Here is a 17162-nt window from a genome sequence, read left to right on the forward strand (position 1 = left end):
GAGTGACTACTCTATAACGACATGCCCGAAATAAGGATGCGGTGGATGAAGTGGTTAACCACTTAAACCCTGTATTAGTTGATCCACATCCCCCAGGGATTGATACTTGGTCAGCAACTTTTCTTCCCTCTACACCAAATCTCTCCGTCGAACATAGCTGATCTAGAAGCTCACATTGCAATGGGTTGTTCGCCCCAGAATACAGACGCTACTATACGGTTGAAATGGTTAATTAACTGAACTGTAGTAAAATGTTCACTAACAGTTCTTTGCTTAGCGATGGTACTCTAGCACAGCACAGGATACAAAGTTGTGCAAACGTTACAATACTGGCGTTCTGTCTCACAGCGCCAAAATGAGGTCATATGGGGGGGGGGGGGGGGGACGATTCTTGTTTGCGAACGGGGGGTTGTTTGGAGGGGGTGCGCGTGGGTTGAAGAGGCGAGAGACTTCAAAACTGTCTTTACCACCACAAGGCCTGGCATTGTGTTGACCAGGGAGCGAGGGGTTATAGAGAGGAGGTCATCAATGGCCTTAGAGCCCAAAAATCAGTGGAACTGATATGAGACTGTAGATGTTGGTGTCAAAGAGGGCAGACCGGGCTATGGCTATGGCTATACAATGAGTGACTGTGCATATAGAGACAGAGAATAGTTTTGTGCCACTTGGGTCAGAGGGTCGTCACAGCCGTTGATGTGCTCGTGTTTTGGACACTGGGAGTCAGGAATGTTGATGGCATTTCCCCACTATTTCTCCCTGCATTTTTGACTATGCACATGTTGTGGTAGTGTTGTCGCGTTTTGTACTGGCATGTTGGCGCCAAACCTGTCAAGCTTTCCCTCTCATTCCCTCTCTTTCTTCTGCCCCCTCTCTCCCTCTAAACCCAACCCTAACCATAACCCTCTTTCCAAATTTCTACCTTATTTTTATAGTCTTATTTTTGTTGCCATATTTAATACTTTATTTCAGATATAGGTCAGTGAAAAGAAACAGGAACCCATGGGCAGAGAGAGAGAGAAGCCAGACAAGACAGGAGTCTGATTCTAACCTGCATGGGTCCGCTTGCAAGGAGCATATGGTTGTGCACTAGTAAGCCACCAGGCACAGAGGCACCCCTCTACCTAGTTTGAAGTCCCCTCTCTTTGAGTGATGTGTATGTTGCTGGTTAGCTGATCAGACTTGCTTCCTGATTTCTGGAGGGCAGCCTGTCAATCGTTAAGGTCAGCCAAACACAGGAAGGAAACAGCTCCTGCCCTTCCTCCCTCCTCCTCAACTCCCCGCTCAATAACCAAATGCACTTGGCCCAACTGCCCTGCCTCCATCCACCTACGAACCCCAGCCACCTGACCTTCATCCTTCCATGTTCCCTCCATTCTGCCATGTTCAATCAGAAAGTGTGTGTGTGTGTGTGTGTGTGTGTGTGTGTGTGTGTGTGTGTGTGTGTGTGTGTGTGTGTGTGTGTGCGCGTGCGCGTGTGCCTGAGTACTTCCTCTTACTTGTGTGCCTGGGCTTGCATAATGCATTTGGTCTGTTTGGAGTGTGTTTTGGAGTGTTGACTTGCAAGTGCATAAGTCAACCTGCAGCGGCAGCCCCTGAATTCTTAGTAGATCCCAGCTTGCAGCAAGGAGGGGTCGGGTCAAGAACACGTAGCCCTGTCCTGGGTACAATCTCAACAAGGAACAGGGTCACGGTAGAGAAGGTATGTTTCCATCTAACCTTGAAGGCACTTGGCCAATGGCTCAGAGTGATAAAAGCACACAGTCAGCTGCACTCTGTCTAACATCAGCAGTGCTCACTCAAGGTTTGCCACGCATGAGAGAGGCCTGTCAGTGTGTGTTTGCATTGGCTAGACACCTGCTATGCATGTACAGCAGTAAACGTCACACACATACACTATGTACTTCACAGGATTAAACATGCACGTCACAAGCACAACACGCGTACCACCATGTGCTCTGCAGGTGTGAACAGTCACGACACACATTTCAACCAATCCTGTTATCAGCCATATTACACGCCAATTTCACACCCCATCCTCTGTTTTCGTATAGCAGTGCCCTCCGCTAACGATCGGGGTTAATCATATCCACCCCTACAGTACCAACAGCGTGTCTGTGTTGATTTATAACGGCACAGTAGAGGTTCCTTTGAGCCGTGCTTAATAAGACCACTGCTATTAATCAACTTCACTTGCTCCAGTGTTGTTCTGACCCCTGAAGGGATTGGGAGGATTATGCCATGTTATTATGTGCACGTCCCCGTGGGAATCCCACATTGACCTACCGTCTGACAAAGACCCCGCCACGTACAAGCTTCTCATAACCTCCGGCCTCTGACCTTGCTTGGTGGCCTGCAGCAGAGTGGAAGTCATATCGCACTTATTCTGCAGATAAACATCAGCTTTAGAACGTCTTGTCGGCTCTGAGGGTCTAGCCTCAAACAGTCTGTTCTGCATTAGGCCGCTTGAGTAGCACTGTGGGGGGGATGAGCATAGTGTGTTCTTCTTCTCGCATAACAGATAACAAAACACTAATCCCTCTGGTATAGCGCATCAGGAAATTGGATTTTGAGCGAAGATATATCGCCAGAGCCAACATCATCACCACAGGTTGCAAAGTGGTCGTTATCACAAGGGGTTTCTCAACATAGCAAAAAAATGATCCTAATTGTGAATTGTTGAACTGGTGAACAGTGTTTGTTTACAACCCTCGCCTCCTACAAAACGGTAAATACGTCCATGAGGTCAACATCCCATTTGAAAGATAGCCCATGCACTGTACTGTTGAGAAGACTTTCTAGTCCTCCTCCTCATTATGTTGAACAATCAAGTTAGAACTTGTCCATATTCAGGCAATACTCATCTCAGTTTCTGGGTTCTCTCGCTCTCCACCCTGCTGACTGTGTTCTGGCCGCATTTAGCCTCTGGGGCTGCATTGCTCACTCCATAGCGCTAATGGATGTGGACGTCTGGCTATGCCACAGATTTGTAAGTACTGATAGACCATGTGCATTTTCAAAAAGATTACATTAGATATAAAGAGCTTGTGATCGAGTTAGAGAGTGGAATAACATATGACAACGAGGCCAGAATACTGTGGTCTGTGAGCCATCATGCCTGGGGGGCGCTTGGTTGCATTCAAAATTGTCCTGAAGTGAGCAGGTCATTCTGAACTTTCAGGGGATGACTCATGGCTCTTTTGCAGATCTTATCTCCTTTGAGAGAACCTTCCTTTGTCTTCCCCGAGCATTTTGTTGTGGGGGCTCAGCTTAGCTAGTTAGGGGGCTGACCTCATAATGTACTTTAGCATTAGGAGCATACTGTCAGGGTTTCTAATTCAGCCCAAAACAGTTTACAATTTAGGCATTTTAGTAGATGCTCTTATCCAGAGCAACATGTGTGTAAGGTTGGAGTAAGTGTCATGAACCTTTGTCAAATGATACAAAGCACTGCCAGCCCTTCTTTGATATCAATAAGACCTGTAGATATTATAATAGTTAAGTTATTCAATTGCTCCAGTGTAGTTTTAGGTATTGTGTTCTGACTTGACTGACTCTCTATACTATACAATCATTGCACATATTTGGTAAAACATGACGAATAATCCTATGTCTGTCAAAGGCCTATTGGTGACAAACATACACCAGTGACATGTCTCCTTTATTGTTATTGTCTGTTTTACTCATACAGTATGTTCCCTCACATAGCCCAGCAGCCCCATGGGCCAAACCAAAGACCTTGACATACAAAATGGGATCATGGACGAGCACAAAAGACTTCCTTTAACCCAACACTCCCTCTGTCTGCAACACTGTGATAACGACATCCTTCAAACTGCTTCGGCAAAAGAGCCACTCCACAGCTTCTCAACAGACTCCTTTCACGGTCACCTCACAAAAGCGTTGATTTAATCTACAAGGCATCAGGTCACTGGCATGAAGCGCTGACGCTGATCATAAGGAATTCACATTTTGGAGTGTGACGACTGACGATGCCCGCAGGGTAGAAATGATATAAAAGTATTCAGAGCTCGGCTGACAGAAATGACCTTCTACGAAACCCATGAGACACATTCAGAGAGCAGTCTTTGTACTTATGTAGGGATGAGTCCATGTAGACAATGAGATTAGCATCGGAGTGGCATTTACATGTCTCTGGCCCAACAATGTCTATAGTGTCAAAGTGAGATGATCCGACTGTGCGGTCGATACTGTAAATGACTACCGCGTACCGCACGTACAGTAGTGTCAGTAGAAGTTTTGGACACTGACAGTTTCTCTTCAGTTCAACTTGCCTCGGGCAAACCACCCCATCATTCAGTCAGTTTACAGTTACTGTATGCTCGTGATAATTTCACCAGAGCTTATATGCAGGACCACATGCTAAAATCACATAAAGAACAACAAATACAGGGGGTTTAATTGGAGATTGTATATATATTTACTGTAAGTTGATATTTCAGTCCGCAGACCTTCAAGACAACAGAGAAGTGCAATACCACTCTATATTGTCTTGAAGACCGTAAATACACATACAATCACCATGTAAGCCTGTCTTTCCATGGTTTGCTGACAGTACTGTAAATCACAATGTTTGAGATCAAAGCTTCCATAACAAATTAACTGCCCCTGAGGCTCTTGGGCACGCAACACTGTGGTTCTCTTACCTTGACACACTGTATCACTGACCAAGGAGCAGGCATTTATCTGCACTTCTTCCCCTTCATCACACATAGTGCACGGAAGACAGGGCTCTTGAGAGCTCTCCTGGTCCGAGTATGTATCCCGGGGGCACTCCTCGCACACTGTGTCGCGGTCGTGTTCACAGCCATAGAGCATGCCCTTGCCCTCTGGACACTTGGTACATCGCTCGCACTGGCTTGAGATTTCGTTCAGGTAATAGCCATAGTCGCACACGCAGATGGCATCGTTGGAGTCGGTGCACGGCGTCTGCATGCGGAGGAGACCCATGCAGCGGGTGCAGGGCTGGCATCTCTCGATGTGGCTGAAGTTTTCTGAGAAGGTTTCGCCTGAAAGAAGCAAAGATAATTTCTGTTCAGCTTCCATCTAATGAAAGTCAGGGTTTATTGAAGGGACATTATTTTAAACATTATTATCTGTATATATTTGTTGTAGGGCTATAATGTTACAGCCGTAAAACTGTTTTCTTCTGTGTGCTTGAGTTGAGCTGTAAGCCGTAAATTGTTCCTGTGATGTTAGGAACGTTAAATCATTGTGTGCGCAGGAATTAGAAACCAAAGATCCAAGCCTATGTGTCATGTCACCAAGAGGGACAAACCTGCATTTGTTATATAAGAGACTCAACATTATTTGAAGCTGTGAACTAGATATGTTTTTATTAATCGGTAGAAGATCTGTATGTTCACCAAAGTATTATCAAATATACAATACAATATACAATATTAGAGTGCATTTCATTTAAAAAACAACAGAACCTAATGGCTCAGTGGTTCAGGAGGTGATTTGTCCGACTGGGAACCTGAAGGTTCCTCCTTCGATAGCTGGCTCCTAGCATTGTGTTGAAGTGTACTTGAGCAAGACACTGAATCCCTAACTGTTCCCGACAAGCAGGCTGATAATGATACCTTGCATCCACCGTCAGTAAGTGAATGTTAGTGAATGAAGTCTAGAAAAGCTAGAAACTAAAACTAAGAAATTCACCTGCAAAGAAGTCACTATATGTAGTTATGTACAGTGTATACTGTGCACGCACACGCGCGCGCGCACACACACACACACACACACACACACTTGAGTAAAGCCCATCGCACACCGTCTAAAATAGAACTGTGTTCTATCGGCACGCCGCGCGGCGGACGGAGCCGGTGTGCGATAGGTTCATTGAAAATAATGGAGGCGGCCGTGTCCGCCGCGCGGCGGACGCAGCCGGTGTGTGGTGGGCTTGAAAGGGATGGTTTCAAATTGGGGTCTCCTCTAAATGGTTTGCATACCTGGAAGATGCCTTAAGAAGGATACATGCAGAGGACCCAATCAATATGGCAGGTTTTATGGAATTGTATTTCGGCTGGATAGAGAACTGGGAAACACTAAATTATGCAACAGACCCATTTGTAAGAGCAGCTTGTGTGTGTGTGTGTGTGTGTGTGTGTGTGTGTGTGTGTGTGTGTGTGTGTGTGCGTGGGCATGTGCGTGCATTCTGTGCGGGAGAGAGAAATGGAGCAAAACAGCTTTACTACTACAATATGTACATAATCTTTACTAAAAAGCACATTGCATGCACTTTTGTTACGAGGTTTTATATAAATAGTTCTGCCTCCAGAAGTGATTGAAAAGAAAAGATCAATCTTTCTTTTTATAAATTGTTTGAATCATATTTGATCAATTCACCTGTCAAAGTTTACAGCGTGTGTGGGAGTGTGCACACACATTTGTGCACGTGTGCTGCAGAGCTCAGCCAGTGTCCAATAACTTCTCAAGTGTCCATGCAGTGCCTTATCCATCAAACACAACCAATAATTCTTCTGATTTCCAGAGAGACAGAGACGGAAACAGGAATGGATAGAAAGGAACCGGGTTGAAGAGGAAGCAGAGAGAGTCATTTGAGGTATATAGATAATGACAGACTTGTGTAAGTCTCCGTTTCAAATGAATCAGGACAGTGGAATTTAGTTTGTCTTGGTGTACGGGCATGCAGCCATACATGCATTTTGGTGCACGTGTGTGTGGTCGTGCGTGATGTGGAATATCTTCTAGACGTGTCCAGTACTACAATGTTAAACCCCTCACCCATTATCTCCTCCTGCAACCCACTCCTTCCACCACACACACACACACACACACAGCCCCCCCACCTCCTCCCCACGAGTGCTCTCAGAGCCATTATCATAATGCCATGCATCAATAATGCAAGTCAATACATTAATAACACTGGCCTGCAGCTGAGGGCTAGAGAGGAGGCGGGGGGGGGCTGTATAGACTGTCTTCTCCTGGCTCAGCATATCATCATATACTGTATACAGTACTTTAGCCCCTGGTCTATCATTCAATCCTTCCCTTTGTTTTCAACTCCCATAAAAGGGCTCCTCCTGACTTGGCCTGCTCTGGAAACCTCAGAGCTAAGGTGTGTTGTTGTGTGTGCATGCCATGTGTGGGCGCGTGCATGTGAGAAGGAGACAAAGAGAGGGGGTGGGATTTGGACTACACGAGTGGCTATTGTGTGATATATATCTGGTGGTGTACCGTGTAAATGCTAGTGTACCTGCTACTACATGTATATGATGTTTGCATGCTATAACGGAGATACTTGTACTGTTTGTGTGTCAGACAAATGTGTGCATGTGAGACTGGGCCATTTCTTGCTGTCATGCATGTGCTCTCCTCCACCGCACAGACCTGCAACCGCACAGCTGCATTTGCTCCGTTTCATGACCATCCATTCTTTGCGTCGCAAGAACGCCTCTGCGTGTTTCCATTGGCCTTCTTTCAGAGCAGATCAGCCAGGTCTCTGTTAACTATTCTCATTAAATGAACCCTGAATGTTCTCTGGAAACCGCAGTCTGTCTCTCATACATGGATGCTTGAGCACTTTTGGCGGCCAATAGATAGAGCAGAGATACTATCAGACGTGGGCAATGTGCCTAAAATAACATAACACAAACGTATGAAATGGTAGGGAGCGGCTGAGGATGGAGGGATGAAAGAGAGAGGGCTTATCGAGGAACAGTAGGCCTAACAGACTAACAAATGCATCTGCATTCTGCAACCCAAAAAGAGAAACGCTGTTTATCTAAGGTGTTGAGGACAGGAGTGCTGTTGTCTCAGAATTGCAATGGTAAGACTTACAAAAAGACACGTTAATATGCCCTTTGGGCTGTTTCCTCCATGATGGATGGATAACAAAATGAGAAAGTCTCCAAAGCAGACAGAGGAACAAATCACTGAAAGAAAAAGAAGAAAAAAACACTTGGTGATGTGATGAAGTCTGAAATAAAAGTTCTCCATTTGGAAACATGTCATTATCTCACAACTCTTTCTGTACAACTCAGCACTACGGTTCTGCATTGTAGATATGATCGATATCTCTAGTGTGAGCTTTAAATATCAGTGCCTTATGCCATTATCTGATGAACCGTTACGTGATATGCATTGCATTCTTTCTGCTCTTACTTTCTATCATTCCTTTTTCCAAGAGTCACTGCAGCAGTACTTGTGTGGTCTGCTCTCATAACATTTTTCCTTTCTTTTGATGACACAGTCGCTGTTTGTTCATGTCAGAGCAGAAAAGTCTCAATCATTTACTCGGATGTAAACAGCTCATGCCTCTATGCTACACCAGAACACAATAATCAAAGGAGACTGTCAATGAAAATAGTTGTGGGCTGAATGTAGAACATGGGAAAAACATTAAAAGTTTAAAACATCAGATATTTTTAGCCTTGCTTTTATTATAGTAACGGAACACATGACCTCAATAACTTACTATTCGGTTACACTAACATGAATATACTTTACTCTTTAGAGGCCCCATAAAAAGGCAGATAAATCATGTTGCTGCAATTTCTGGGCTATTCTCACGGCCAAGTTGGAATCATCATCTGTTATCCTTCACTGAATGCACTGACCCGGGGAAGACTTCCAGCTGTAAAATGCTGAGTTTTCATTTAACTCTGAGAGTGGCTCGTTGGGGTCAATTTTTACACTATGAACCTCGGGGTTTTGCAGTACACTTGATGATGCATAACCAAGAGATTCATTGCAGTCAGAGGAGACAGCTCTTGGAATAGAGTAGGAGTAGACCCTGAAACAATCCTGGCCTTAGCTCTCTCGCCGTGACCTATGACCTTTCAAGTCTAACATGCAGCAAGTCAGATAAAGTTACAAACTTTTTTTTGGGGTGTGTTTTCTTAAATTCCCGACTTTGGCCAGAGATGTGCATCCCACTGGGAGATGTCGAAAAGCTTTTAGTGCTCCTCGGCAAATCAGACTCTTGTGTTTTCCTGTTATGAAATCAAAATCCCAAATCCACGCTGCTTAGGATCTTAATCATTGTAACATATCCATACGGCCATGTCCCATTAATACTAAATGGCTTCCTCTGTGCTTTTTAGGGCCTCTTAAGCACGAACATTTGGAATTGGTCCCATTCTCATATCCTCTTATCATTGCTGTCCTCGGACAGTCTTTCAGACCAAGCATGCCTCTCTCTCCCTACATGGACAGACAGGGTTGTGTGGAGACCACTAGTTATGGAACGCAGTTAGGCCTAAAGTATGCAAATCACTAGGCCAGGGCTTATTTCCCTGGCCTAGGGATGAAATTAGTTCAATATCAACACTGATGTTGGATAAGTTGGACCACTGACAACACAGCCAGCAGAATCAGTTCAGACTACAGATAAAAAATAGTTCAGGTAACCACACTACTTGTGACTTGCTATAGACATACTGTAGGTACCTGGCTAGTATGCAACACTCAAACGCATCACGGAAGCCCCTGGATTGATTACCTTCTCTTCTGTTTTTGCTATGGAAGAACCGTGATGCTGTGAATGGAAGTGTCTGTTCTATACTATTCTATTTCTTTGGCTTTGGTGTCTGTCATTTTCTACAGAAGATTGTATTTCCTCTGACCCAGTCTACATTCACGTTCTATTGTGTAGGCTAATCTGAGAGCATGTATTCCTTTGTAAATGATAATGCAGACGACACTTGGCAAGGCTGTAACTGTAACAAAACCAGTAACTCCACACTCCACACTTTACGACACATTCGTCGTAAAATTGTAATCTTCCTGCGAACCAAGTTCGGAAAGACACTGTTCCCAGTACTTGTGCTGTACACTGAGTCTCGTGTGTGTGTGTGTGTGTGTGTGTGTGTGTGTGTGTGTGTGTGTGTGTGTGTGTGTGACTGACTCACTATCAAGGCAGGGGGCACAGACAGCCTGTGTGGCTCCGCATGGCTTGATGACACCCTCTCCAGGTGCACACTGCTGGCAGCATTCCCCATTAGTGGTGTACTGGCCTGAGTCACATTGCTCCTGATTAGCCAGCGCCCCAACCTGCCGATCAACAGAGAGAGATATGTCAATAGAGAGTATATGCACATGCATCACTTTTCCACCGGCTTGCTGGAAATCACTCAACAGTCCTGCGTACCACCTGTTTCTAAATGCAGGAGGCAGCAGGATTCTGCGTTATTGAAAATGAGAGTTTCCAAACTCTGACTCTTAGAAAAATTATCACCTGCATGGAATTTCTTGATAGAAAGTTGTTGGATTTTTATTAAACAAAGAAATGTGCAGATAGAAAGAGGATAATTCAACCTTTCTGTACAGCTGTAATGTTGGTGAGTTTCACAATCAGCCCATACATACAAACTTTTCTGTTTGTATGTATGGGCTGTCAAGACCAGAAAGTAGTTTTTGGCCACTCAGTAGGTGTACCACATACTGTAACTCTAGGTATGATGATGTCATGTGCATTGCCTCGATGGGGAAAATAGATGAGTATTCCTACATAGTGAAATATCACATCCCCTTTCTCTCCTATAGTGTAATGTTTATTTATTCAGGGACCATGCACAAATACATTAAAATACGATGATAAGAGATTATATTAGCTAGCAAAGTTCTATCTGTAGACCCAGGGCAAAACAACTACGGTACAGACTCACTCACACCTAACATCAAGCACACTGTTCAAAGCACTGTAATTATGTCTTGTGTTAAAAAAGTTGACATACTGAGTACTACAGTATATCTTAGCAGCTGACAGGAGAATGTTTTGGTATGTATAGTATGTTCGCAACTTCGCATTGTGTAAACATGCATGTACCTAAGCTAGACCAGGTTTGTGTGATCAGAGATCTTGTACAAACATTAACATTATGCCTCACCAAAGATATCCTCTCCTACATCCTATAGTCCTTTCATGGTCTTTTGATATTAAATATGCATTATGTGACTGTTAAAATTCCTAAGCAAACCCTTAACCCATTCTGACCGGGAACCCGTTTTGGTGTTAGCATCATGTTATGCTTTAGCTATTGAAAAATAGCAGATCTACAAGCTCATAGCGCGCCACCGAGTGGCGCGCTACGAGCTTGTAGGTCTGCTATTTTTTTTTAATCTAAGAACGACTGACATTTTTAGAATCTGATCTCAGGTCAGAATGGGTTAATCAGACCCAGTGTGTGTCCAGTGAAAACCTCGTATGAATCTGATCTCAGGTCAGAATGGGTTAAAACCATCACTGGCAACCTGAACAGTGTTCTGTTCACTTCAGAATCAGAAACGTGTAGAGTGATCCTTTTAGGCCACGATGTATGAGTTCTGTTGGTCAGTGCATTCCTCAGTGAGATCAGGTACTGTACAAAATAGTTTCATGTTTTTTGGTTTGGTTTGTTCTTTGCAGATACAGAGAAGACTCCTTTATTTAAATTATTAGCTTAGATTTCATTTGATGAGGACCCTATTTTGGTGTTAATTCTTGTGTAGAAATAGTGTAACATATTTGGAATATGGTATGTTTTTAGTTTTTTAATACATTAAGTGCTGTTTAACCGTACTGAGAGTGTCAGAAAATGTTCATAAACTATCTTAACTTTGGCACAGTTCCATGGGGGAAAGGGGCTTCTGAAGCGGAGGGCGGAGGCGTGTCCAACATAAATCGTCAGGACTCAGGTGTGTTTGGAATGCAGCTGACAGGAGGCTTTCCACAACACAGCAAGTTTCCCCTCAGGCTACTCTGAGTCAGCTGTCAACTGGCGTGTGCCTTTGTGTATGTGTGTGTGTGTGTGTGTGTGTGTGTGTGTGTGTGTGTGTGTGTGTGTGTGTGTGTGTGTGTGTGTGTGTGTGTGTGTGTGTGTGTGTGTGTGTGTGTGTGTGTGTGTGTGTGTGTGTGTGTGTGTGTGTGTGTGTGTGTGTGTGTGTGTGTGTGTGTGTGTGTGTGTGTGTGTGTGTGTGTGTGTGTAAAAAGATATTACTATTCACATCAGTATGCCCCATGCTAGTAACTAATATCTTACATAATATGTTGTGATACCATTCATTGGCTGTTTTAGCTGATCAATGTCCAGTACAGTAGATAATACTGCAGCATGAAGAGACTATGAACAGACAATGATACACTTCATATGTAGTGTTTATTTTACTTAGTCATTCTCTTTCTTAGAGACAATGATACACTTCATATATACAGTTTATTTTCCTTGTCATTCTCTTTCTGGCAGACACACCTAACCAAGTGAGTAATGGGTATTGGAGTGCGGATGCAGAACTTTCTCGGCAGGGTGCCTTGAGTGCCTTGAATTGTTCCAACATAGCACCGGTAATGACGTCCGCGAGTTCACAGAAATGATTTTAATAGCTGATCTACAGCTCTTCGGGTTTGACCCGATGAATAGCCTTGGCTCGAAATGTTGTCAATACATTACATTGGATCAGATGAGTGTGCAGGTTGGCTTATTATTTTTCTTATGTCACTTTCCAACCCAGCACCTCAACTAAGTGATATGCATTACTTTTAGTTTCTGAATAGTTGTGTTGAAAGGGGTGAGCATCAGGGAATCGTCCGGCAAGTCCGGACGGGTCATCAGACCTGTGCTGATCTCCTGCTGCCAGTGTTCACCACCATATTGATCTCTGGCCCAATTTGTGGTGCTTCAAGAAGTCCACTGTTGCCCCCATGCCCAAGACTGCATCCCCAGTTGGCCTGGAGGACTACTGCCCTGTAGCGCTGGCCTCAGTGGTCATGAAGTGCTTTGAGACGCTAGTTAAAGATTATGGGCCCTATTTTCGTCAGTGATTCAGAGATTCAGCGACAGAGATTCAGCGACAGAGATTCAGCGACAGAGATTCAGCGACGCTTTTGACCCTGGTTCTGTCAGAGCCCTGATCAAGCGCAAAGCAACCTTTCATGTGTCATGTAGGCCTACAGTACTAGTAGGCCTACTCACATACAGTAGTATGCCTGAGACTTAAATTCTTTATTTTTCTTGGCTGGAGAAGTCTTTATTATTTGTGGTTTGTCATAACATGTCTTTCCTAGATCCCTTTAATCATTGATGCTGATGACACAAGTACATTTCCCATGCCACATGATGAAATAATAATTAATTGTATGTGTTTTTTACTCATGTCGTCTGTTCCAAAACCCATTATACTGATGTCACATCAGTAGACCACATTAACCACATTAGTTGTGGTTGAAAAGTAGTAGTAGCCTACTAAACAGACAACACACTGCAATGACTGGATATGCTGCCAGCCAGGGTCACATTGGGGCCCTGAGGCAGTCTCGCGCCCAGGAGTCCATGAACTCAGGATCTGGCTGTACAAAAGTGTGTAAAAGGGTTATTTAACTCTACAAGTGTACAAATGTAACCAAATGGACCTGTATTGGAACTCTCACAGTTAAAATACTTTTGAAATAACTCTCCAATACCGGTGGTTGGCATTATAGTTCACTTTCTTCGTTTGCATCTAGTCTGCAGCTTATTGATTCCTTTGCTTGGGGTGTGGGAGCAGCATCGAGACGTGTTGGAGGCTGAAGAAGCCCAAAACAAAGTACCATATTGAAGTTGTTTTGCATGTCGATGAATAGGGAGGTAATTGGATTCAAGCAATTACGCACAGCGTGGTGGGACAATGATGCTTGACATGCAAGTTGCGGCTTGACTTATCATTCTTGTAATTGTTTTTTTTTAGATGCGAGTGCCAAGATTATTTGTACAATATTTGCGTGCTATCAGTTCAGCTCGCCGAAGCCCAAAAGTGAAGAACAAGATGATCATAGGGGGATAATGTTGGTGACTATATTGGTTTTATGACTTTAAAACCGTTTTTGGCTTCAAATGTAATATTGTATGTAAAGCACCTTCAAATGGATATCAATCTGTTCTGTAGTGTCGAGTCCTATACTTCACACTACTGGTTGCCCACAGACGGAAAGGTTTAGACATGTGCTCAAATAAAAATAAAACATAATAAAAATGCTTTATTCTCTGTAGCTATTGTCCAAAACTTTAGCATACATAAATAAATAAGGCAAAATAAATAGTCACGACGTACAACCAGACCTCCTGAACACAGTCTGCCTCTCCCATCAGCAACACTTGCGCCTGATTAGGGACCTGGTTAAATACCTCGGCAACCTTGGCCTTGACCAAGCCCTGCAGCGACGTCGTCAAATCACCAAATAACAACATGCCTCATATGGCTCCTACACTATCTATACATTCCTGGAATCTGTTAAGTCAATTGGATGAGCATTTCTCCACAAACGTCCCGTCCCGAAGGGCCACCGATTCCGAACAGCGGCCATGCCCTGAACGGGCAATGCACTAGTACAAATAAATCTTGCCTTAATTGCCTATCATCTACAAACCAGTCCACACAACAGCCCACACATGCCTCAACACACCACATTAGCACACTGTGTGCGAGCACCACGCCCCCCCCCCCCCCCCCCCCCCACGCACGCACGCGCACGCACGCGCGCGCGCACACACACACACACACACACACACACACACACACACACACACACACACACACACACAAACCATTCTGAATTACATGTGGGCACATGATGTGAGGTTTCGTTTCAAATGATCTTACTAGTGCTCAGTCAGTTTTCAGTTAGATGCACTTAACCTCTGGACCTCGGCTGTCAGCGCTTGTTAAAGCCATTAGGCTTCATTCCAGTTCTACTGCCGCAGCCAACCACCAAAGCTGGGCTTCATTTAAAGACTACTGTTCAGGGATGGCTCCTGAACTGCTGTGGGAACGCTTGTGGCAATGACAGTAGAATGAAGGACATCCCAACCTAAAGCTGACTCATCATCCCCTATAAAGTTGAAGGGGGGGGGGGGTTGCATAGATAGAAGAGATACTGTAGAAAGTGAGAGAGACCAAACGAGGGTGTGAAAGGGGTGTGTGTGTGTGTGTGTGTGTGTGTGTGTGAGTGAGAGGTGCATGGAGGAGAAAGAAGGGGGTTTTCAGGCTTTATAAATATTGCATGTACTCAGTGCTGAGGCAGCAGAGGTTGCATATAGCCATCAGTGGGTGCAGCTGTCACATATAACTGTATCAGTGATGCAGCCTGTTCCAAAACCAAGACCCAGACTATAGCCTGTCAAACGTAAAACAGACCAGATACAGCCCACATGGAATTGTGGAAGAGAAGTTGCAATGATAAATGATTACAGTAAATCTCTGCTGCCCTGTGCTCTCTTGTGCGACCCCATGTCCTCCTAAGATCGGATGCATGCCTTGTGTGATGCATTGCTTGATGTACAGTATAGTGATTCTAAACTTTTTATTTATTTATTGGTGTATGTATTTACTTATTTGTGTATTTATTTATTGTGTGCTTTAAATGGTGGTCTATGACCACCATTTATATGATTCCCTGGGATCCTGCAACTACTGTACACTGAACAATCCCCAGTTACTGTACTTTAACTCTGACAGTGTATACATGAACAAAATGGACCTGTAAGGCAACATAATGTAAGGCTCCATTTGGGTCCAGTTGTGGCTGTAGTGAAATAAATTAAAATATAATTACATAGGGCACATGGAGGCAATGGTGGCTTAAAGATTAAACGAGCAAGCTTGTGGCCTGCAGGGTCCAGGAAAAGTGCATGAGCATCAACCCTACCTCCTCAAAACCCATTGTTTACATGCTCTTGAGCAAGGCACTTGCTCCAGTAGAGCTGCACAGTGGCCAACAGTATCAGACTGTGGTTGGAGTGGACGTTCACAACCGTAACCTGGGTGAGAAATGAGAATGTGTGTGCATGTGAAGCATGTTGCACGTTCCTGCAACATTTGGGTAAAATAAGAAATCAAAGGGGTATCAGATATACAACATTTGCATTCAAGTATACCAAATGTGATGGTATAGTAATTTGCTATTAGTTTAATTACTTAGAATCATAGCCTATATATTATACCAAGGCCTATATGGCTGACCTCTTGCATGTATACGGCCACCGTGGCATTGTTATTGCCCGTTCATCGTTGTCAGTGGGTTCACATGAAGGGTGGAACTACTGCGGACTGAGCAATATGCAGCTATGGAAACGTTCTGTCTGCTGCATAGGGAAATATAGGCAGGATATGAAACCCGTGCTGTAGGCTAAGAATAGTGCAAGCAGGGGTTACAGTTCCTCAGTCAATTTGAGTCAAACATTTTGTTTTACAACAGTAATAATTTCTCCTTTATTGGCTTATATATGTAGGCTAGGCTACTCTCGTTGCGCTTGTGGTTCTTTTAAAGTTTCACCCCAACGTCGATTCACGAAGGAATCCATGGAACTGAACACCTCAAACTTTCTCGCAAAATCACAGTTTGTCAGGTCAGGATATTGCTCCGCTCTGGCTGGCTGAACGCGCAAAGGCGCAGGTGTAGTTCGGAAGTAGGCTACTATTCGGAACCTCTGGAATCGTTATAGGTCGTCCCCGACGTCCCGAGTTTCATAAACAACTATCAGAAATATTCAAAGAGGTCAGGTGTTTAGAAAATTGCACGGAAGGATAGCCTACTCACCGCTCCAAGTAACACTGTTATGAAAAGGGACTTCATCCCGTTTCTCCTTTGCATCTCCCAATTATTCCCAGGAGGTCAACGAACCGACGAAATAACGAGAATTTGCGTGACTTATTTATTTCGAGGGCAAATAGACTCAGTTGTCATCGCTGCATATTTGTATCCCTCTTTTTCGCCGGCAAAGTAAAAGCCTTCAACTAAAACTCTTCTTAAAACTGAGTGTCTCTGAGATTGAAATAGCTCTGTCCGTTTTCCGAGTCACCGGAGAATAATATCCTCTCAAAACAGATGGCTGACTCGCTGAGATTCGCGCATTTGGACTACTGGACTTGACTTGTGCGCGCAACAGCAGCTCTGCTCGGAGCGCAGAGCGAAAAAGGACGCACGGAGCTCTGAGTTGATGCTCTCCTCGGACTCTCGTCTCATATATGACACCGCGTTGCCTCTCACCGTCTCTCAGGGCTAAGGAAACGAGTTCCTCTCCTCCACGCCCACTCCCATGAAGTATAATAAAATAATAATAACACACACACACACACACACACACACACACACACACACGCACACACGGTTACACACACTCTCTCTCTCACACACACACACACACACACACACACACACACACACACAC

General features: G+C 44.2%; 1 protein-coding gene across 1 annotated transcript in view; it reads right to left on the minus strand.

Moving 5' to 3' along the window:
- The window catches only part of ngfrb (nerve growth factor receptor b), a 34870-nt gene extending 17934 nt beyond the window's left edge, over window positions 1-16936 (minus strand). The window contains exons 1-3 of the mRNA XM_080789452.1: window positions 16532-16936; window positions 9894-10035; window positions 4665-5027 (exon numbers count right to left, since the gene is read on the minus strand). Coding sequence (XP_080645578.1) covers window positions 4665-5027; window positions 9894-10035; window positions 16532-16585 — 559 coding nt within the window. The 5' untranslated portion in view covers window positions 16586-16936. The remainder of the gene's footprint in view (window positions 1-4664; window positions 5028-9893; window positions 10036-16531) is intronic.
- Window positions 16937-17162: the final 226 nt, after the last annotated feature.

Source organism: Protomyctophum bolini (assembly GCF_963924005.1).
Source record: "Protomyctophum bolini genome assembly, chromosome: 18".
Taxonomy (NCBI): domain Eukaryota; kingdom Metazoa; phylum Chordata; class Actinopteri; order Myctophiformes; family Myctophidae; genus Protomyctophum; species Protomyctophum bolini.